We start from the raw sequence: 23,878 nt of genomic DNA, 5'->3' as shown, positions 1-23,878 counted from the left end.
GTAGAGCACCCGAGTTTGAAGATCGTTTATATATGGATTGGGTTTTAAGGACTCTTTTGGCCCCATAGGTAAATATGTTTCCTCTCACTTCCCTCAGACTGAGGAAGAAGCTATCCAGATAGCCTTAAAATATGGTCTGATATATGCCAAGTCAGGTAAGGTTTATATTGCCCTCCCTGATCTAGTGCTGCTAAAGCACCGGGAGCATCTCATTCTGTTGAAAATATTGTTGGATCTCTTTCCCATCCTCAATCATCACCATATCCTCAACATCATATGAGTTATGGTCAACCCCAGGGGGCTACCAGTTCCACATACACTTGTAACACCCTCCTCCCACATCTACCCAAGTAACCGGCCAACGGGGATAAACATGTGACGAGAGGCTACTATGATGGGATTCAACCTCCTATGTGACCTTAAGGAAGTGGAATCGATGGAAACACAACATACAGATCTTCTACATTAGCATGAGGACTCCTAGGAACCATCAAAACCTTTCTTTCAACCAGACCCTAGGTCCCACTAAGTTTTTATACCACTTAACTCTCAGACTCTCCCACACTATGGGCATGCCAGCGTCCAGAGGACTTTGGATGCTCCCACAGCATGTCATGCCAATGTCAAGGGACTATTTTCCTTAGTTTTGTGCCAACATCCCCAAGATTTGAGCCACTTTTTGAGGCCCAGAGCCCAAGTCATTGCTCAGAATTAAATGACGCCTTTAGAACATAAATATAACAAGAGAAGGATGATACAAATGCAATTACTTGAACAAGCCCTTGACTGGACGCATATTAGCCATGATAGGCATTTCGTCAAACATATCACAAATATGTAATCTACAGGTGTAATCAACATATTTAAGCATAGGGGTCTCATATTTATCTAAGAATCACTAAGAAGCATTGTTCCATTATATCATTAGCTGCATTATCATCTATTAGGTCATAGATACATGTTCAATCATTTCCAAATAAAAAACATGAGGAAATCCATACATCATCACTGCCAAAACACATGCTAATAACCACCATAATAACAACAAAAATCTCAAGGATACATTAGCCATAAAATCCACATATAACCCAGTTACCATTTAGACATAAGATATCAAGGAGAAAATCTCTTATTAATGAATGCAAAATCCAACCTGAGATGGGACCACCACATTCCACCTGACCATAGAATGGTTGAGCCAAATAACTCTTTAGTCATTCACCCCCGTGCCATATTCCAAGCATGAATGTGGGACTCAAACCGAAAGAACCAACCAGGGCATCCCGAGACTAAACCACCTCACCCTCACCAATAGAAATTTGACTTTATTGTAATCCATCCTGGATCACTAGGCCAACACAATAAACATCTAATAAAAAGCTTTACCATGATCTCTGCCAAATCACTAGGCCAAACAAAGCATGGATGCCATTGGATTTCTCCACCGACACCGTGAGAAATTTTCATGTCTCCTAGTCTCTTAGGCTTTACCACAATTCACATTGTATCATTAGGCCCTAAATCAAGACACCAAACTCTTAAGCTTTACTGCAATCCACACCAAATCACTGGGCCCTAAACCAACACCCACTCTCTAGGTTTTACCGCATATTCCATCCCGGGATTACTAGGCCTAATCGAGAGCACCCACCTCTTGGATTTACCATATATCCTGTTTCACTGGTCGAGTATTCCTAATCCCACCGAGGCAACACAAAATCCAACTTTACCGCAACGCACAGTCTGGTTCAGGTGTTACTAGTCCATGTGTTCTATCATTCAGAGATCCACCTCACTCAGCTTCAAATCCATCTGGCAATCCATCTCAACAAAAACATGAGAACCCCATCACACCATGGATATCTAGAAATGGAAAGGCTAGGCTGAAAACACTGTCACACATAGCAAAAATCTTTCCATAACAGCAAAAGAACCACATGCAATACCATGCCTCCCAAATCTAGTAAGGAAAACACACATGCAAATATACCTGCAAATAATCTTGTTGTAGCTGCTTGATCCTGCTCTTCCTTGCTTGCTCCTTCCTTCCTCCTACCTTCTCTGCCTCTCTTGATCCAATGCCACAATGCTCCAAGAAAACTCTAAGTGTCCAAGAGTGAGAGAGAGAGAATAATGAGATAGCTCCAAAATTGAACTAACAAAAAGGTACCAACTGATCCTCAGAAGCATTTTTATCAATTAGTCCTCCGTTTTCTTCATGTTTCATTATTTTCCTTCAATTTCCTCCTCACATGAAACCTGTGATCTTTCACCTTCCTTTTCTCCTAATTTTCACTTTTTTCACAAATAAACGTGCCAAAAATGTCATTTTCCCTTTCCAAATCCTTAGCCATTTCCTTTACCAATTTCTTTAGCCATAATAAACCAAATTAACACCCACACTAGGATGTCTTGCTCAACATTCAACTTGGAATAAGTGTCCCATAAACCGTGGTTATTATTTTGCCTTTATTAACTTTTATTACATGGAATTTTCACCAGGGCTGTTACAGAACCCTCCCCCTTGGGGAACATCATCCTCGGTGTTCAACCACACATATACCTCAGCAAAAGCACTGAAGAGAAAACATACTGCCGATGGAGCTCTATAACATAGCTTGATGCAATATTTACAATGATCACCCTGCTGAAAAACAAACCAACATGACAACACAACAACATAACAACTATAATGACATGAGACCCATACCGCTTATTGGTGCTTTAAAACCTAGCTCATGGAAATATTTACATCCATATACATATATACATATGTCAAAACATCACCCAAACATATGCCAAAACATATACCTAACATCATACCAAAATTGTTTTGCCTCAACCGGCAAACAATGGAGGATACACAACTCGCATTCGATCCACCATCTCCCATGTAGCTTCATCGGGCCCAAAGTGCTTCCATTGCGCTTTAACCTGCTTAATTTCTCAGTTCCGAAGAATGAGCACCTTTTTTCTGCAATATACACTGAGGCTTGAGTTGGAATTCTCCATCTGGTTCCACCTGCAATACAAACCAGTCAATCACATGATCAACATCTTTAACATACTTCTTAAGCAATGACACATGGAAAAAATCATGGAATTTCACTGTTGGAGGTAGTGCAAGTCTATAGGCTACTGGCCCAGTCCTCTCAATAATACTAAAAGGTCCACAAAACTAGGGTGCCATCTTGACACATGATCAATCTGTAAGGAGCTCTTCTTCGGTTTAATGCACAAGTACACCTGTTCCCTAACCCAAATATCCTTAAATAACCTATTTTGATATGCATAACTCTTCTGCCTATCCTGTGCTCCTTTCAAATTCTTCTTGATTACCTACATTTCCTATTCCATTTCAGCCAACATGTCTGGTCCAATCAACAAACCAGATTGCTCCAAATGATGCGAGTATTGCAACTCTGCCCATGCAATGCCTCAAATGGACTAATCTTCAAAGATTCCTAATACCCATTGTTGTAAGCGAACTCTACCAGTGGAAGATATTCTTCCCACTTCTGTTGTTGATGCATCACATACATCCTCAGCATGTCCTCCAATATCTTGTTGATCCTCTTAGTATGTCCATATGTCTGTGGATGATAAGCTGTAATGAAGGTCAACTTTGTGCCCAAACCTGCAAACAACTACTTCCAAAACTTGGAAGTGAACTTTATATCCTTGTCTGACACAATCTTCTTTGGAAATCCATGCAATCTAACCATGTCTCTAATGAATACTTGTGCTACATCACTATCTGAGAATGTAGACTTCACTAGAATGAAGTGTGCAACCTTTGTCAACCTTCCCATGAAAACCATGATGGAATCATGTTGTCTCACTATCCTCGACAAACCTGTGATAATGTCCATGGAAATGACCTCTCATTTCCATTATAGAATCATGATCTATTGTAAGAGACCACCTGGATGCTTACACTCTCCCTTCGCCCATTGACAATCAAAACACCTAGCCACAAACTTTGCTACATCCTTCTTCATATTCAACCAATAATATAATTTATTCACTATTGTCAGTGTCTTTTGATGGCCTAGGTGACCTGAATATGGTTTCGCATGAAACTCCCTCAAAATCACCTTCTTGAGCTCACTGTTGTCTGGCACATATATCCTATCACTAAACCTGACAAATCCATCTGTTGTAAGACAATAGTCCACATCCTATGCAACTTCACCTGTACCACTACGTGTACCTATATTATTACCTATACATGTACCTATAATACTACCTATACCTGTACCTGTACTCTGATGCAACCTGTGCACAATATACATATGCCTGACATGTTGCTAACTTGATTGCAAGATCCTATCCTGTAGATTTGTCCCATAGGAGTTCATAATTGCTTTGTGATTTACTTGTATCTGTCTGCTAAGATCATCTGCCACCTCTTTCACCTTTCCTTTGATGTACCTAATATTGAAGTCAAACTCACTAATCATGGGAAATGATTTAGCTTGTTTGACGTTAATATTCGGCTGGTCAAACAAATATCTCAACCCATTGTGAACACTCATTAATACAAAACTCTTGCTAAGAAGATAGTGTCTCCACATCTTCAATGCATGTATGATCGATGTCAACTCAAGATCATGTGTCAGGTATTTTTTTCTCGTGCTCATTCAGTTTTCGAGACTCATAGCATACCACCTGCCCATCTTATATAAGGACTCCGCCAATTCCTCTCTTGCAAGCATCTATGCATACTACAAATTATGTATGGATCTAAAATCTTTAACATTGGTGCATGTGTCAACCACTGCTTAAGTTGCTCAAAATTGGCCTCACACTCTTATGTCCATTCAAACTTCTTACCTTTCCTCTGCAATGATGTAATAGGATAAACAATCTACGAGAAGTTCATGATGAACCTCCTATAATACCTTGCCAACCTCATGAAATATCTCACCTCATCCACATTCCTAGGAGTTTCCCACTCCATTATAGTTCTTATCTTCTCTGGATCCACTGCTATTCCATCCTTGGAAACCACATGTCCCAAGTAGTGTACCTCAGTCTAAAAGAAATTGCATTTGCTGAGCTTAGCATACAACTGATGTTATCTCAACAACCTTAATACTGCTACTAAATTCTCGGCATGTTATTCCTCATTTTTAGAATATACCAATATGTCATCAATGAACACAATAATAAACTTATCCAAATATGAATGCAACACACTATTCATTAAGCACATAAATGTAGTTAGACCATTAGTCAAACCGAATGGAACTACAACAAACTCATAATGTCCATACTTCGTCTGAAAAGTTGTTTTGTAAATGCCCTCCTCTTTAATGTGTGCTTGGTGGTATCTAGATCTCAGATCGATCTTCGAGAACACTGCTACTCCCTTCAACTGATCCAATAATTCATCAATCCTTGACAACGTATATCTGTTCTTGATGGTCACTTTGTTCAATTTCCTGTAGTCAATGCATAGTCTTAGAGTACCATCCTTCTTCTTCATAAAAAATACTAGTGTGCCCCAAAGTGATACACTTGGCCTAATGTATCCCTTGTCCAACATTTCCTTCAACTGCAACTTCATCTCTACCAACTCAGGTGTGCTCATCCTGTAAGGTTCTTTGGATGTTGTAGCTACCCCTGGCACTAACGTAATAGAAAATTATACTTCCCTATGAGGTGGCAACTCTGAAATCTCTTCGGGAAGCACGTCCTGAAACTGTTGTAGAACTGTATACCTACTCAAAACATTTGTATCCTCAACTTCTTTACCTTTGCCGCTAGAAATATGCACTACAAAGAACACACACCCCTTTCTGCGATTGCGCTTTGCCTGCATAGTTGTCACCATCCTAACTGATGTGGCTTTCTTTTTTCCCTGTAAAACTCTCAGTTTCCCATTGTCATCCAAACACTCAATGGATTTGTCATAACAATCCACCTTGGTTCTATATAGGTACAACCAATCGATGCCCAACAACATATTGTATGATCCCAATGGTAATACATTCAAATGTGTTACAATAGGCATACCATTCAAATCAAATGCACAAGCGCTTACCCAATGGTGAACTCGCTTCTTTGTACCTGTAGCCAACTGCACTAACCAAGATTTTGCATGCACTTATTTATTCAAACCACACTTATCCACCAAGTTAGGACTAACATAACTATACTTAGATATAGGGTCAATCAAAATATAAACAACTTTATCACAAAGCTTACCATCCATCTCAATGATAGATTCATGGTGGTCTTCTTGTCTGTTATCTAGTGCTACATAGATATGAGGAATTCTCTAACCAACATCCCTAACAGTCTACGTCCCCTGTGCACAATATATCTAAGGCCTACCACCCTGATTCTGCGGATAATCTCTCTTAAGGTGTTCCTTACCGCATGTACAACACTCCAAACATCCAGCATCATCACCTCTATGTTGTTGTTGTGACCCATGCCCTTGTCGAGTTGCATTGAACTTCTTTTGTGGTGCCACATTTTCTTTCTCTTCTACATTCTGAGGCCTTGCTCTTTTCGGCTGCCATTTACACTTACCTTTATCCTTATCCTTCCCTTTCCATTCTTGTTGAGATTCATTCTTATGCTTTGATTGTTCAAAGCAATGCTTCAATTTCCCAATAAATTTATCAAGTGAAAAGGTTTGTCATACTCAATTCGATCTCTAAATGATAATGGAAAACCACTGAAAAATTGTTAATCTTTAACCTTTTCATCTTTAATATACGGTGCATACCTCAATAGCTCCAGGAACTTAGTTGTGTACTCTTCGTCTGTCATTGATCCCATTTTAGCTCATAGAATTATTTGGCCTTACTATCGTAGTACCTTTCTGACAAGTACTTCTTCTTGAAAATCCTCTTGAAATAATGCCAAGTCAATTCATCTATCGTGATGCCTTTGACCCACTTCACATCTTCCCACCAGATATCTTCTTTACCTCTCAAGCTGAAGATAGCTACTGTGGCCTTCATATTATCTGTGTAATTATGCAACTCAATGAACTTCTTCATCCCAAGTATCCGAGCCTCTGCATCTTCTGGCTTCTTCAAATCTCCATCAAAAGTATGTGGCTTTGATTTCTTAAATTCATCTGGAAAGTATCCCGTATCACTCCTCCTGTAAGGATGATACCGATGACGATCATGATGCCTATCAGAACCAGAACTAGAATTAATTGTGTCCATCACCTCTACTATCCAGAGTATCCGACAACCTACCATCTCTCATTGTGTCATCTCTATTTGACATGTGACCACCATGAGACCTACTTCCATATGCCCCATTAGTTTTTTCCTCCTATCCATGTTTGATCTGAATTCGCTCTTGTCGTTGCAATTCTGACAAACTCTGAAGGAGTATTACATTAACCTCTGCTTATTTCTCTTGTGCCTACATGGTTTTTTCATTCTTTGTCTTACAACTCTGTATCTCTTCCTTCAAGCTTCTTAATGTGTATGCTAAGTGAGAAGAGTGCCCAACACCATGCTGCTCATCTGACTCATAGGGATAATATTTGTAGTCTACCACCTTAATAGTCATTTTGATCTCTTTCCTCCAAATCATACCATGCTAGCTAAACCAAATCACAATAAACCAACATAACTTAGCATAATTTGGGTTGGATATCTCATCTGCAAGATCAACCAATCAACATAGTACATGTATAACATAATCATAACATCATATAGACATATAACACATAAGCATATAACCAAGTAACCATCGGTCTAACGAGAGTCCAATCATCAATGCATGACCATATCGACTATACAAACCATGACCTCATGCATGACAACCAAAACCATACCAGTGTACACTGACAATACCCAAGAATAAACAAAATGCAACCAATCATACACTCATAACGACACACTTCACAACAACAACAACATCCTCTTCAACATGGTGACACCACTACAACCATGACCAACACCATGCATATGCAACAACAATATATACCACAAATATGATTAACACACGTGCAACTGACATGAATGCATGACCAACACACACCTCCCATTGAGTCCAAGGTATGAACCATGCTCTGATACCACTCTATGACACCCTCATCCCACATCTACCCAAGTAACCGTCCAACCGGGGTAAACATGTGATGAGAGGCTACTATGATGGGATTCAACCTCCTATGTGACCTTAAGGAAGTGGAATCGATGGAAACACAACATACAAAGCTTCTACATCAACATGAGGACTCCCAAGAACCATCCCAACCTTTCTAGCAACCAACCCCTGGATCCCACCGAGTTTTTAGACCAGTTAACTCCCAGACTCTCCCATGCTATGGGCATGCCAATGTCCAGAGGACTCTAAATGCTCCCACAACATGTAATTCCGGCGCCCAGGGACTATTTTGCTCAATTCTGTGCCATCTTCCCCGGGATTTGAACCACTTTTTCAGGCCTAGAGCCCAGTTCACTTCCCAGAATTTAATGACACCTTCATAACATAAATATAATAAGGGAATGATGATACAAATACAATTACTTGAGCAAGCCCTTGACTGGACCCCTACTAGCCATGATAGACATTTCATCAAACATATCACGAATATGTAATCTACAAGTGTAAACAACATATTTAAGCATAGGGGTCTCATACTTATCTGAGAATCGCTAAGAAGCATTGTTCCCTTATATCATTAGTTGTATTATCATCTATTAGGTCATAGATGCATTGTTCATTCATTTCCAAATAAAACATGAGGAAAGCCATACATCATCACTGCCAAAATACATGCTTATAACTAGTATAATAACAACAGAAATATCAAGGATACATAATCCATAAAATCCACATATAAACCAATACATTTATACATAAGATATCAAGGAGAGAACCTCTTATTAATGAATGCAAAATCCAACCCAAGATGGGAATACCACGTTCCACCCAATCATAGAATGGTTTATCCAAATCTCTCTTCATCCATTCACCCCGGTTCCATATTCCAAGCATGAATGTGGGACTCAAACCAAAATAACCAACTAGGGCATCCCGAGGCTAAACCACCTCACCCGCATCAATAGAAATCAGGCTTTACCATAATCCATCCCAGATCACTAAGCCAACACAATGAACATGTAATAACATGCTTTACCATTGTCTCCACCATCTCACCAGGCCAAAACAAGCATGGATGCCACCAGATTTATCCACCTACACAGTGAGGAATTTTCGTGCCTCATAGTCTCTCAGGCTTTATCGCAATCCACACCAGATCAATAGGCCCTAAATCAAGACACCACTCTCCCAGGATTTACCACAATCCACACCAGATCACTAGGCCCTAAAATAAGACCCACTCTCCAAGCTTTATCACATATCCCATCCTGGGATTACTAGGCCTGATGGAGAGCACCCACCTCTTGGCTTTATCGTATATCCTTCCATTCATGGGCGAGGATTCCTAGGCCCACCGAGGCAACACAAAATCTGGCTTGATCGCAACCCACAGTCCGGTTCAAGGGTTACTAGGTCATGTGTTCTACCATTCAGAGATCCACCTCACTCAGCTTTGAATCCATCCAACAATCCAACTCAACCAAAACATGAGAACCCCATCACTCCATGGATATCCGGAAATGGAAAAGCTAGGATGAAAACATTGTCACACTTGGAAAAATCCATGCCATAACAACAAAAGAACCACATACAATACCATGCATGCCAAATCTAGCAAGGAAAACGCACATGCAAATTGATACCTCCAAAAAATCTGTTGTGGCTGCTTGATCCTGCTCTTCCTTGCTTGCTCCTTCCTTCCTCCCGCCTTCTCGACCTTTCTTGATCCAATGCCAAAGTGCTCCAAGGAAACTTTAAGTGTCCATGAGTGAGAGAGAGAGAGAATAATGAGAGAGCTCCAAAATTGAACTAACAAAAAGGTACCAACTGATCCTCAGAAGCCTTTTTATCAATTAGGCCTCTATTTTCTTCATTTTCCATTATTTTCCTTCAATTTCCTCCTCACATGCAACCTGTGACCTTTCACCTTCCTTTTCTTCTAATTTCCATTATTTTCATAAACTAATGTACCAAAAATGCCATTTTTCCTTTCCAAAGACTTAGTTATTGCCTTTGCCAATTTCCTTAGCCATAATAAACCAAATGAACACCCACACTAGGATGTCTTGACCAAAATTTAGCTCGGAATAGGTGTCCCATCAACTGTGGTTATTTTCCTTTATTAACTTTCATTACATGGAATTTTCACCAAGGTTGTTACATTAACACTTACCCCCTCTAGATCCTTTGTGTGTCAACTCTTACCAAGGTCTAAGCATTTCGCATATCCCCATTAGCATTAGTCGATACCAGGGCCAATTGTTGCTAAACCTGGTTATCCAAATTTTGTCGTGAATACTTACTATCATTATGCATCTCTTAGCACTCCACCATTGCCTCAACCTCCCATGTCTCCACCTCCTCTTTCCCAACGACAATCACGTGCACAGAATCAAGTGTATGCTTAGCAGAGTAATACCAATCCCCCCAACCCCAAGAGAAGGAATAAATGGAAGGGTAACCAGAATAAAAAATCTCAAGGTAACCAAGGCAATAAAGGTCGAAAACCTAATGCCCCTAACGGTGACGAGCCTAATCCTACAACCCAACAATAGGGCAGACAACCCAAGCAGAAAAAAGGCTATTAGAACCAATAAAATTTGAGCCTGTTGTGGAGTTTTTGGCCATTATACTCATGAATATCCCCTTTTACCTTAGATGCATTAGGTATGGGAAGCTCAAGCAGCTGCCTCTAGAGGATCTCGATCCATTGCTCCACCTCCTCCCCCTCCTGCTTCATCACAACCACGAGTGCTTACCAATCCTTTTCCTCATCAAGGATATGTGGCTACCTAACCCACACAGAGTACTACAATCCCTCAACCTTCACAATTTTGTAAAAATAATTACCAGATCCTCATGATGGATTTCGAAGAAATGAACCACCAGACTTGGTCGTGCCAATATGACAATCCTCCTACTAAGTCAACAACTGAATCCCAACCCAAAAGTTCCAATGAGCCCCTATCGTCACCAAATGGTACCTTACATATCCCTCCGCCTAAGGTAGATGTTCCTCATAAGATCCCTAAAGGTCCATTATGTCGAAATGTTTCTTCTTCTAAAGCCTCACGTACATATAGAATAGTAGATGACTTGGCACAGTCTCCTGCTACCATGTCAACATTGGAAGTCCTCCATACGTGCCCATCCCAACGTAAAGCTATACTATCTTCTTTGGGCTCTATGGATCCCTCTGATGATCATATGATTGTATTTGATGTTGATAAAGTGGAACATCACCCCCTACCTTCATCCATTTCCTTTCAGATACCAGTCTCCATTAAAAACACCATTGTTCAAAGGTGTATTATAGAAGAAGGCACCTCCACCCGTGTGATGGATGCTAGTGTCTAGAAGAAACTTGGTTCCCTTGACTTGTCACCATCCACTATCACTCTTCGTGCTTGGGGTGATCATCCCTCGCAACCCATCGGTTTATATCGCAATTTCCTCATCACTGTTGCTGGCAATATGGTCTTGATTGATATAGAAGTCATTGATGCCCCTTTAGATTATAACATCTTGTTGGGTTGTAGTTACACATATGCCATGCCAGTTGTTGCATCCTCTACATTTCACAAGATGTGCTTCCCTCATAATGGAAAAATCGTCACTATCGATCAGTTGACTTATTATGATCCCTAGTCCTAGACTTCTCTTCAATCCATTATCTCATCAATGACTGGAAATAAGACCACCCCTACCCTAACCGATGTTTCCCTTGGGGTCTATAAAGATTCCACACTGCTTGGGGCTTACTATGGCCCACCGCCTACCCCTTCTAAGCCTATCTCTTTGAGTGTTTGCATGCTTCAAGCATCACCAGCTATAGGCAAGCGGTCTGATACGTCTTCCTAATAGCCAACTCCTCTACATCCCCTTGCTCCAGAATCAACTCATCCTTTAGGTACAATTCCTCCATGTCAATTCCCTTCTGTTGGTTCTCCCTCGGTCCTTTCCAACCAGGAACCGTTCCCTCGAGTCTTAACCATCTCGGAATAGTTCCTCTAGGTCCTTATCTCTCTGGTCAGATACCCTTCTTATTCCCTCCACCAAGAATCATTTCTACCCCTGTAATGGCTACGTTGAGTCTTCCTAACACCACTTTGGGGATCCCAATATGGTACATTAATCCTCCCGCAAACATTCCCCCAAACCAACTCAAACATTATACAACTTTGACTTTGGTTCAACCCATTGCTCTCTCCCCTTCCTTTGCTTTAGTTCCACAACAACCTCAACAAGAATCCACTCCTGTTACGAAAGCATTTGGTGAGGGGGAAAGCCCAGAAAAAGGGAAACAAAGACAAGGCACCCCAAGCAGCTCCCACTCCTGCTGAACCACCAAGGCCTTCTCCTCCATGTGCTTTTTCGATTTTGTTGGGAATGCTACCAATAATTGTCTTGAGATCCCTCATATTAATAATTTGGTCTCTGATAGTTTCCTTGACCCTAACATTCCTGAGGTCCATGTTACCTTACTCAAGTTCGCCAAAAATAACAAAAGCTTACACACGAATCACCCTTGTGCTTTGTCTGATAACTATGGACATTATTCTCATCATTGTCCCTGTATTGAAGATTTTCGTGATACACTTCAAGTGCTTCACGAATTAGATGTCACTCATATTGACTCTGCTTCTACTCTACTTGCGGGTTTTGGCCCCAGTCATTCGCCAGGATAGGAGGTTTCTCAACCCACCATTGTGATTCCCCAACCTGATGTCAAGATGACAGATATTTCAGTTCCTATTCTCTACCCATCATCATCCATGGGATCGATCTATTCAAACTCTTTAGGAGTTTCATACTGTGCCTCTTTTGAACCTTCTTCGAAGGACACATCGGTCTCAACATCAGTAGATGCCACATCTACTAGTCATCTGTATCACCCTTCTGACAATGTGTATGTGAACCTTGTCTCTCATGAAGATGCCTCAGGTAGTTCTTCTTCATCATGTGGTCCCTCTTCCTCTTGTCCTCCCATATTTCATTTTAATGAAGACATCATGGAAGCCATGACCACCCTTGATTATCCTTGGGATAATATGCACCATCGTACGCACTTCCTTCCGTAGAAAACCCATGATCAATATGTTGTGGGTTCTAAAGACTTCATCCACGGTGAGATCGATTAGTTCAAAAATACCATCCCTACACCAGATGCTTTCGAAGAAGGAAATATGGCTAACATTTCCCCTACCATCAAAATTAACATTTCGAATAAATCAAGGATCAAGTAAAATATCACCTTGGGGGCACAATGCACCCGAGAAGAAATTGAGGCTTACACTAAGTTATTCAAAGAACTTTGTGATGTTTTCGCTTGGTGCTATTTCTGAGATGCTTGGACTTGATCCTACCATTGATGAACATAATATTGACATATGGCCTGATGCCATTCCCATCCAGCAAAAGAAAATGCCTATCCATCCTTCCAAGCACAATTCTATTGAAGCCAAAATCGACAAGCTCAAGCAGGCTAGTTTCATTTATCCCATTGAATGCACCACATGGGTGTCTAATCATGTTCCCATCTGAAAGAAACAAGGCACTATTTGTGTTTTTACAGACTTTCATGATTTGAACAAAACTTGTCCCAAAGAAAAATTTCCCACACCTTTCATAGAAAAAATCATTGATGAGTGTGCAAACATGAGGTCCTTTCCTTCATGGACAGATTCTCGGGGTACAATCAGATTCGTATCCACTTAGTTGATCAAGTCAAAATTTCCTTTACTAGTCCATGGGGAAATTTTTATTATATGGTCATGCCTTTTGGTTTAAAGAATGTTGGGGCCATTTTTCAGAGTGTCGTATCCTATTGTTTTCATGACCTGGCTCACATTATCCTTGCGTGTCTAGACAATCTCACTGATTGTTCCAAGCTCCAGTCGCAACACCTTGATGATTTGCATACCATGTTCCTTCAATGTTGCAAGTATAACCTTCGCCTTAATTCCCTCAAGTGTGTCTTTTATGTTCCTATCATAAAAATTTTGGGCATCATTGTGTCCAAATATGGTATCACCCTCGACCCTCTCAAATTTCAAGCCATTCTCGAACTTCCTCCTCCTCGCACCCTTCGCCAGTTACAAAGCCTCCAATGTAAATCCAACTTACTTCATTGATTTTTTCTTAACTATGTTGCCATTTCTCATGGTTTTTTTAGACTCCTTCGATCTAACATTCCAGTCATTTGGGATGACCAAGCTCAACAGTCTTTTGATGCCCTCAAGCGTGCCCTCGCTTCTGCTCCCTTGATCACCCCACCTAACTTTGAAAGGGACTTCATCTTGTATATCTCAACTTCCACCTATTCGGTTGCTAGGGTCCTAATACAAGAATATGGAACTGGAAATGACATGTCATCTATTATGTTAGGAAGAACCTTAGTGGTCCCCATATTTATTATTCCCATGAAGAAAAGTCAACCCTAGTTGTTGTGTTCTTTGTTCAGAAACTTCATCATTATATCCTTACGCACACCACCAAGGTTGTAACTAATTCGAACCCCATGGATTTCCTATTGATTTTGCGGATCATCAATGGGAATTATTCCCACTGGATCGTTATACTCCAAGAATTTGATTTGGAATTTGTCACACCCAAGAGTAAGATTTTGATCAGTGGTTGTCATTGACGTCAGCCCAAGCAACACCAGGGGCTACCCTGATCTTGCATGGGAATTTTTACATTAAAAATTACTCTATTATGAGTCAAGGATATTATAATGGATTATACTCATTGATATGTTTCCTGTGATATATGGCATGCCACGTAATTATTCACGGTTTTAGAGATATTCGTGTTTGAATTTAGTAACCCCAGTTAGTGTGACGCAGTCCAATCCCTGCAATACCCAGAATTTAACATACCTCGTTATCTCTGCAAATTTATAATTCACTTTCCCATTACCTCTCAACAACCATCTGGTTGTTAAAAGCCCTTCAACTCCTACGGTCCACGAGCATGTATCCGGCTTGTACTTATTCCAACCTCAGCACCAAGACCAAAGCGAGCTCCATCACAAAAGCGTGTACTCGCATTATATCATACAGCAGCACTGCTTGTACTTATTCCAACCTCAGCACCAAGACCAAAGCGAGCTCCATCACAAAAGCGTGTACTCGCATTATGAAATACAGCAGCACTGTCTACCTGGCGTAAGAAAACCTCCGCAACATCATGATCTTCAGTTATTATACAGTCTATGTGAGCACTTCCATGCTCGTGAATATGATCAATAGCCCCCAAAACATCCTTTACTATTTCTACAGTGCATGCCATCGAACTGTATTCATAATGAAAACTACTGGCCTTGGGTAACTTCAACCTATCAGCAGCCTTTAAGCCACCATACAATCTAACAAAATGCGCCTTGCTTCAATTAAACCTTCCGCACGCAGCTTCTGACAAATGGGTCATCGCTAACACTGGGTTTAACACCATTTAAGGCTGCTTCAATCCTCTTATTAACACAGGTCCTCACAATAAAGCACTGCGCAGATGATAACGTGAGAACCAATATTTAACGCTTCACATTTACTCTAAATGAAAGCTGCTCAACCTTTTGGTCAGAATTTTGGGTTTTCGGCTTCAGGTTTAGACACTTGAATACTGCAATTCTTGATATCAAGGATAACTTTGCATTCAATTCGACATATACACTGCAAGGTTTTGATATGCTCAAAAGAAAACAACGCTTCCTCAGGGGCTGATTTCATAGGTTTCAGTTTGATTTTATAAAGAAATTCGAATCCCAAGGAGATTCAATCTGTTGACATCATGTGGAACCTAGATTGCATGAATAAATCACTTACCTTAAGTACAGCATCAACTATGACTACACTTACTGCTACCGGCGTTCACTCCAGTCTAAATTGACGATCACATAATTCAATGCCACGATTCTTGGTAATTCAGTTGCTCCGATCCGATTTATCGGAGATCATCAATCGGATCTTTTTCCAGGTGTTCCACTTCCAGCGCCAAACTTCCTATCCGATCCAAATCGGCATCCAGAGTTTAACATCGCTTAATTGTTCCTCGACTCCACATCGCCTATGCGAATTCGCCAAGACGATGCACATTTCAAAGCCAACATATGTATTAATTCGAGTCTGGTCAGAAATTCCGCATCCACTACAAGAGGTCCACACCGTCTTTCTAATCTATCTTCCGGGGTAAAGACGGTTCCCAACTCACAAAATTTGATAACGCCGAATTGCAATAGAGACAGAATTCTTCAAAATACAAAAGAAACACAGATCAAACCCAATTCAATCGATTATACAGACATACCATACTCGCGTTTTCACAAATTTCGAATGATTATATTCAAAGAATGAAACAGTCTCGGCTATTGGACAGTTACACAAAACTGATCACTGTTTTTGGTTTTTTTATTCATCTCAATACTAAATCTGAGCGTAGCGCTCCACACCAAACCAAACACTCACACAATCACTCTTCCCCCTCTAGCGACACACAAACTCTAATCCATCTAAAAAGAAATCCCCTGAGTTCATTACAATTTTCCTCTATTTATTCTCCTAAATTATCTAACAGAGTTTCCTATTTTTCCAAGAAAGAACAGAATTCTTCTATTCCGTTGTTTTCCAAGCACACCTAGACTAACAGCTCTATCTCAAAATCCAAAATAAGCTAATCTCCTATTTATTACAATAACAAATTATTTGAGGAATCCAACCTCCTCAGTAAATTGTTTTTTGACCAACAGTAAATAAATTTCACTGGATTTAACCACAACATGTGGACAAATCTCCACATTGCTGGCTGGGTCTAGATGCTCCTGCATCAGACTCCCAAAGTTTAAATTAACCATGATCTCCTGATCATGCGTTTCTGGTTTGCGTCCTCCTGGATCCCATACTTGATTTGATAGTCTGTTCTTGATTACTGCTGCTGTTGTTTGTTCCTCAAGTCTTTCGCTTTTGTGCTGCAATGCCTCACTATCTGCTGCTGTCCTTTTCACATACCTTGCTGCTGTTTTACTTACTTTAATTTTCAATTCTTCATTCCTTGCTGGCTTCCTTATCAAAAGATTCGACTTATACAAATTTGATATCTTATCTGGAAGTTCTCTCAAAAGTTCTGTATCATCTTTACTAACTGCGTTGTTCGCAATATTTGTCTTTAATCTTCCTGCACTCTGGCTTTCTTCAATATCAATGATCTTCAATGACTCAGTGTATCCCTTGAATTCAAAAATTCTTTTGCCATCCTCCTTATTCTGCATATGACTATGAGTAGCCATTTCTTCAACAGTCTTCAACAATTGTTTGTCTTTCCTCAAATCGATAGGACCTGCAAACACACAACAACCTTTAGTTTTCAAAATACAATACCTTCCATTTTCTTTTGATGCTTCAAGCACCATTCCTTCATCATAGATCTTTCGGATTTCAGCTGATCCTTCTTGCGGTGACTTCAAATCAATATGAATCTGTTCTAGTTTCCTTAACTCATTCATCAGCTTGCTATTCCACCTCCGTTGCAATAGCTTCCACTTCACCCTTTTCTTCAGTCTCCATCTGTATCTTCGATCTTCACTTATCTTTCTTTGTACTACCAGACCAATTTCTAGTTCTTCATTCTGCTGCCAGCTTCCATACTTCTGCAATTTAATGCTTTCCTCAAATTCATCCTCATGTAGCTGATCATTCCTTCCAAATTTCTGGTTACTTCCACCTTCGTCTTGCTGAGTTAATATTTCTGTCTCTTTTATGCCTTTGAGGACATAACCTCCTTGCGGCTTCTGATCTTTCATCTCACCTTCAAATAATCGCTGCTCAATTTCTCTAATTTCAGCATCATATTTATTAATGCTGTCTTCCACACCTTTTCCTCCATCAGGTTCTTTAAGCTTTGTTTCTCCTTTGGGTTCTTCGAGTAATCTTTCCAAGAATTCTATCTCCTTGTGAAATCTCTCCAGTAGATCATCACAATTTTCCTTCTCAGCTTCATTCTTTTCTTGGCAATCCTCCTGAGTTGACCTGTTTTCTACATCATCATATCGCAAGCATCTTTTGTTAATTCCATTAAACAAATTCATCGGTTTACCTTTTTGTAGTCCCACTATGGAATTGTCTTCAGACTGCTGGTCTATATCAACCTCATTTGACTGTTTCGTACCAAACAGGATTTCATCTATGAACTCCTTCTGTTGCAAATGATCAACACCTTCTTCTTCTAAAAAGGATTCTTCATCATACTTTACCTCAAGAGTTTCATTTCTGGTTGTGACAATTTCATCAGGCTGTCCACCATCCTCTGCATATCCTGCAAACATACACAAACTATAAGCATCAAAATCACAAGGCTTCATTGCCTCATCTGCTTCCTTTGTCAACATATCTTCGAATTGTTCTGACTTCTGCCAGTAGTCCATGAGATCTTCAGCTGACCTCTCATTATCCTCTTCTCCCAACATTTCACCTTGTTCTGGTCTGCAAATGGAAACTTCCAATTCTACCTTTGCTTCTCTGAGTTTCTCTGATTCCTCTTGAGAACTCAATATCTTCTCAATCTTTTTCAATTCTTCTACTATCTCTGACTTCACTCCCTGATTTCTCCTTTCTCGTAGCCTTGGCCACTTTACTCTTTTCCTCATGGTCCAAACACTTTTCCGCAGCATCTTCATCAATACTCCAATCTGGAAATCTATCTCAGCTTTCTCTCGGTCAAACTCTTCTTGACTCATCCTCATGCCATTTGCTTTGGCATCTTCCTTTCTGCTGTGGCTCCCTTGTGAACTTCTGCTATGACTATCTGTAGTCATTTCCTGCTCCTCTCTTTCGATGAGCTCCTTGCACCTCTGCATCAAGCCTCTGCAACAGTAAGTCCTCCTTACTGCAATCTTACCTCACTAAGCTCTCCTCACTCAGTCTTTTGGTAAGCACGATTCCCTATCTGGAATCTTCTCCTGAGCAACACCTTTGCTCTCTCTAGGCTTCTGCAATCTCTCACCCTCTCTTTCGAAGACACTTCAATTGTCCTCTCTGTCCAATCTCTTGTTGGATTCTACAGGTTCACTGCCACTCCTAAGGACTTTCCTTATTCTGCTTTTAAGAACGCATCAGGTTCTTCTCTCTCGGCTTTTCTTGATTTATATTATTGCAGTATTCACTTTTTTCTGATGCTGTCACCTCTGCTTTGAATAGATTTCCTCACAGCTGCAATCTCGTACTAAACTTCATTCAGAAAACAAACTTATTCAGTTTCAACAGAGCCAAGCTCTGATACCAAAAATGACGCAGTCCAATCCCTGCAATACCCAGAATTTAACATACCTCGTTATCTCTGCAAATTTATAATTCACTTTCCCATTACCTCTCAACAACCATCTGGTTGTTAAAAGCCCTTCAACTCCTACGGTCCACGAGCATGTATCCGGCTTGTACTTATTCCAACCTCAGCACCAAGACCAAAGCGAGTTCCATCACAAAAGCGTGTACTCGCATTATATCATACAACAGCACTGCTTGTACTTATTCCAACCTCAGCACCAAGACCAAAGCGAGCTCCATCACAAAAGCGTGTACTCGCATTATGAAATACAGCAGCACTGTCTACCTGGCGTAAGAAACCTCCGCAACATCATGATCTTCAGTTATTATACAGTCTGTGTGAGCACTTCCATGCTCGTGAATATGATCAATAGCCCCCAAAACATCCTTTACTATTTCTACAGTGCATGCCATCGAACTGTATTCATAATGAAAACTACTGGCCTTGGGTAACTTCAACCTATCAGCAGCCTTTAAGCCACCATACAATCTAAAAAAATGCGCCTTGCTTCAATTAAACCTTCCGCACGCAGCTTCTGACAAATGGGTCATCGCTAACACTGGGTTTAACACCATTTAAGGCTGCTTCAATCCTCTTATTAACACAGGTCCTCACAATAAAGCACTGCGCAGATGATAACGTGAGAACCAATATTTAACGGTTCACATTTACTCTAAACGAAAGCTGCTCAACCTTTTGGTCAGAATTTTGGGATTTCAGCTTCAGGTTTAGACACTTGAATACTGCAATTCTTGATATCAAGGATAACTTTGCATTCAATTCGACATATACACTGCAAGGTTTTGATATGCTCAAAAGAAAACGACGCTTCCTCAGGGGCTGATTTCATAGGTTTCAGTTTGATTTTATAAAGAAATTCGAATCCCAAGGAGATTCAATCTGTTGACATCATGTGGAACCTAGATTGCATGAATAAATCACTTACCTTAAGTACAGCATCAACTATGACTACACTTACTGCTACCGGCGTTCACTCCAGTCTAAATTGACAATCACATAATTCAATGCCACGATTCTTGGTAATTCAGTTGCTCCGATCCGATTTATCGGAGATCATCAATCGGATCTTTTGCCAGGTGTTTCACTTCCAGCGCCAAACTTCCTATCCGATCCAAATCGGCATCCAGAGTTTAACATCGCTTAACTGTTCCTCGACTCCACATCGCCTATGCGAATTCGCCAAGCCGATGCACATTTCAAAGCCAACATATGTATTAATTCGAGTCTGGTCAGAAATTCCGCATCCACTACAAGAGGTCCACACCGTCTTTCTAATCTATCTTCCGGGGTAAAGACGGTTCCCAACTCACAAAATTTGATAACGCCGAATTGCAATAGAGACAGAATTCTTCAAAATACAAAAGAAACGCAGATCAAACCCAATTCAATCGATTATACAGACATACCATACTCGCGTTTTCACAAATTTCGAATGATTATATTCAAAGAATGAAACAGTCTCGGCTATTGGACAGTTACACAAAACTGATCACTGTTTTTGGTTTTTTTATTCATCTCAATACTAAATCTGAGCGTAGCGCTCCACACCAAACCAAACACTCACACAATCACTCTTCCCCCTCTAGCGACACACAAACTCTAATCCATCTAAAAAGAAATCCCCTGAGTTCATTACAATTTTCCTCTATTTATTCTCCTAAATTATCTAACAGAGTTTCCTATTTTTCCAAGAAAGAAAAGAATTCTTCTATTCCGTTATTTTCCAAGCACACCTAGACTAACAGCTCTATCTCAAAATCCAAAATAAGCTAATCTCCTATTTATTACAATAACAAATTATTTGAGGAATCCAACCTCCTCAGTAAATTGTTTTTTGACCAACAGTAAATAAATTTCACTGGATTTAACCACAACATGTGGACAAATCTCCACATTGCTGGCTGGGTCTAGATGCTCCTGCATCAGACTCCCAAAGTTTAAATTAACCATGATCTCCTGATCATGCGTTTCTGGTTTGCGTCCTCCTGGATCCCATACTTGATTTGATAGTCTGTTCTTGATTACTGCTGCTGTTGTTTGTTCCTCAAGTCTTTCGCTTTTGTGCTGCAATGCCTCACTATCTGCTGCTGTCCTTTTCACATACCTTGATGCTATTTTACTTACTTTAATTTTCAATTCTTCATTCCTTGCTGGCTTCCTTATCAAAAGATTCGACTTATACAAATCTGCTATCTTATCTGGAAGTTCTCTCAAAAGTTCTGTATCATCTTTACTAACTGCGTTGTTCGCAATATTTGTCTTTAATCTTCCTGCACTCTGGCTTTCTTCAATATCAATGATCTTCAATGACTCAGTGTATCCCTTGAATTCAAAAATTCTTTTGCCATCCTCCTTATTCTGCATATGACTATGAGTAGCCATTTCTTCAACAGTCTTCAACAATTGTTTGTCTTTCCTCAAATCGATAGGACCTGCAAACACACAACAACCTTTAGTTTTCAAAATACAATACCTTCCATTTTCTTTTGATGCTTCAAGCACCATTCCTTCATCATAGATCTTTCGGATTTCAGCTGATCCTTCTTGCGGTGACTTCAAATCAATATGAATCTGTTCTAGTTTCCTTAACTCATTCATCAGCTTGCTATTCCACCTCCGTTGCAATAGCTTCCACTTCACCCTTTTCTTCAGTCTCCATCTGTATCTTCGATCTTCACTTATCTTTCTTTGTACTACCAGACCAATTTCTAGTTCTTCATTCTGCTGCCAGCTTCCATACTTCTGCAATTTAATGCTTTCCTCAAATTCATCCTCATGTAGCTGATCATTCCTTCCAAATTTCTGGTTACTTCCACCTTCGTCTTGCTGAGTTAATATTTCTGTCTCTTTTATGCCTTTGAGGACATAACCTCCTTGCTGCTTCTGATCTTTCATCTCACCTTCAAATAATCGCTGCTCAATTTCTCTAATTTCAGCATCATATTTATTAATGTTGTCTTCCACACCTTTTCCTCCATCAGGTTCTTTAAGCTTTGTTTCTCCTTTGGGTTCTTCGAGTAATCTTTCCAAGAATTCTATCTCCTTGTGAAATCTCTCCAGTAGATCATCACAATTTTCATTCTCATCTTCATTCTTTTCTTGGCAATCCTCTTGAGTTGACCTGTTTTCTACATCATCATATCGCAAGCATCTTTTGTTAATTCCATTAAACAAATTCATCGGTTTACCTTTTTGTAGTCCCACTATGGAATTGTCTTCAGACTGCTAGTCTATATCAACCTCATTTGACTGTTTCGTACCAAACAGGATTTCATCTATGAACTCCTTCTGTTGCAAATGATCAACACCTTCTTCTTATAAAAAGGATTCTTCATCATACTTTACCTCAAGAGTTTCATTTCTGGTTGTGACAATTTCATCAGGCTGTCCACCATCCTCTGCATATCCTGCAAACATACACAAACTATAAGCATCAAAATCACAAGGCTTCATTGCCTCATCTGCTTCCTTTGTCAACATATCTTCGAATTGTTCTGAATTCTGCCAGTAGTCCATGAGATCTTCAGCTGACCTCTCATTATCCTCTTCTCCCAACATTTCACCTTGTTCTGGTCTGCAAATGGAAACTTCCAATTCTACCTTTGCTTCTCTGAGTTTCTCTGATTCCTCTTGAGCACTCAATATCTGCTCAATCTTTTTCAATTCTTCTACTATCTCTGACTTCACTCGCTGATTTCTCCTTTCTTGTAGCCTTGGCCACTTTACTCTTTTCCTCATGGTCCAAACACTTTTCCGCAGCATCTTCATCAATACTCCAATCTGGAAATCTATCTCAGCTTTCTCTCGGTCAAACTCTTCTTGACTCATCCTCATGCCATTTGCTTTGGCATCTTCCTTTCTGCTGTGGCTCCCTTGTGAACTTCTGCTATGACTATCTGTAGTCATTTCCTGCTCCTCTCTTTCGATGAGCTCCTCGCACCTCTGCATCAAGCCTCTGCAACAGTAAGTCCTCCTTACTGCAATCTTACCTCACTAAGCTCTCCTCACTCAGTCTTTTGGTAAGCACGATTCCCTATCTGGAATCTTCTCCTGAGCAACACCTTTGCTCTCTCTAGGCTTTTGCAATCTCTCACCCTCTCTTTCGAAGACACTTCAATTGTCCTCTCTGTCCAATCTCTTGTTGGATTCTACAGGTTCACTGCCACTCCTAAGGACTTTCCTTATTCTGCTTTTAAGAACGCATCAGGTTCTTCTCTCTCGGCTTTTCTTGATTTATATTGTTGCAGTATTCACTTTTTTCTGATGCTGTCACCTCTGCTTTGAATAGATTTCCTCACAACTGCAATCTCGTACTAAACTTCATTCAGAAAACAAACTTATTCAGTTTCAACAGAGCCAAGCTCTGATACTAAAAATGACACAGTCCAATCCCTGCAATACCCAGAATTTAACATACCTCGTTATCTCTACAAATTTATAATTCACTTTC

The 23,878-nt window shown here is 40.2% G+C and overlaps 1 protein-coding gene across 1 annotated transcript; it reads right to left on the bottom strand.

The window, feature by feature from the left end:
- Nucleotides 1-15,011: 15,011 nt before the first annotated feature.
- On the bottom strand, nt 15,012-15,460 carry LOC149180532 (delta-1-pyrroline-5-carboxylate synthase A-like). Its single transcript, XM_089418189.1, has 2 exons — nt 15,181-15,460; nt 15,012-15,093 (listed from the first exon to the last, which is right to left on the bottom strand). The coding sequence occupies exons 1-2, from the start codon at nt 15,382-15,384 to the stop codon at nt 15,052-15,054; spliced, it is 246 nt and encodes an 81-aa protein (XP_089274315.1). The 5' UTR covers nt 15,385-15,460; the 3' UTR covers nt 15,012-15,051.
- Nucleotides 15,461-23,878: the final 8,418 nt, after the last annotated feature.

The sequence above is a fragment of the Pinus tabuliformis genome, chromosome 3_2 (assembly GCF_031772625.1).
Source record: "Pinus tabuliformis cultivar Carrire ecotype Pingquan chromosome 3_2, CPIR1, whole genome shotgun sequence".
Classification (NCBI taxonomy): domain Eukaryota; kingdom Viridiplantae; phylum Streptophyta; class Pinopsida; order Pinales; family Pinaceae; genus Pinus; species Pinus tabuliformis.
Note: the sequence above shows the minus strand (reverse complement) of the source record. Positions and strands in the feature narration are given on the sequence as shown.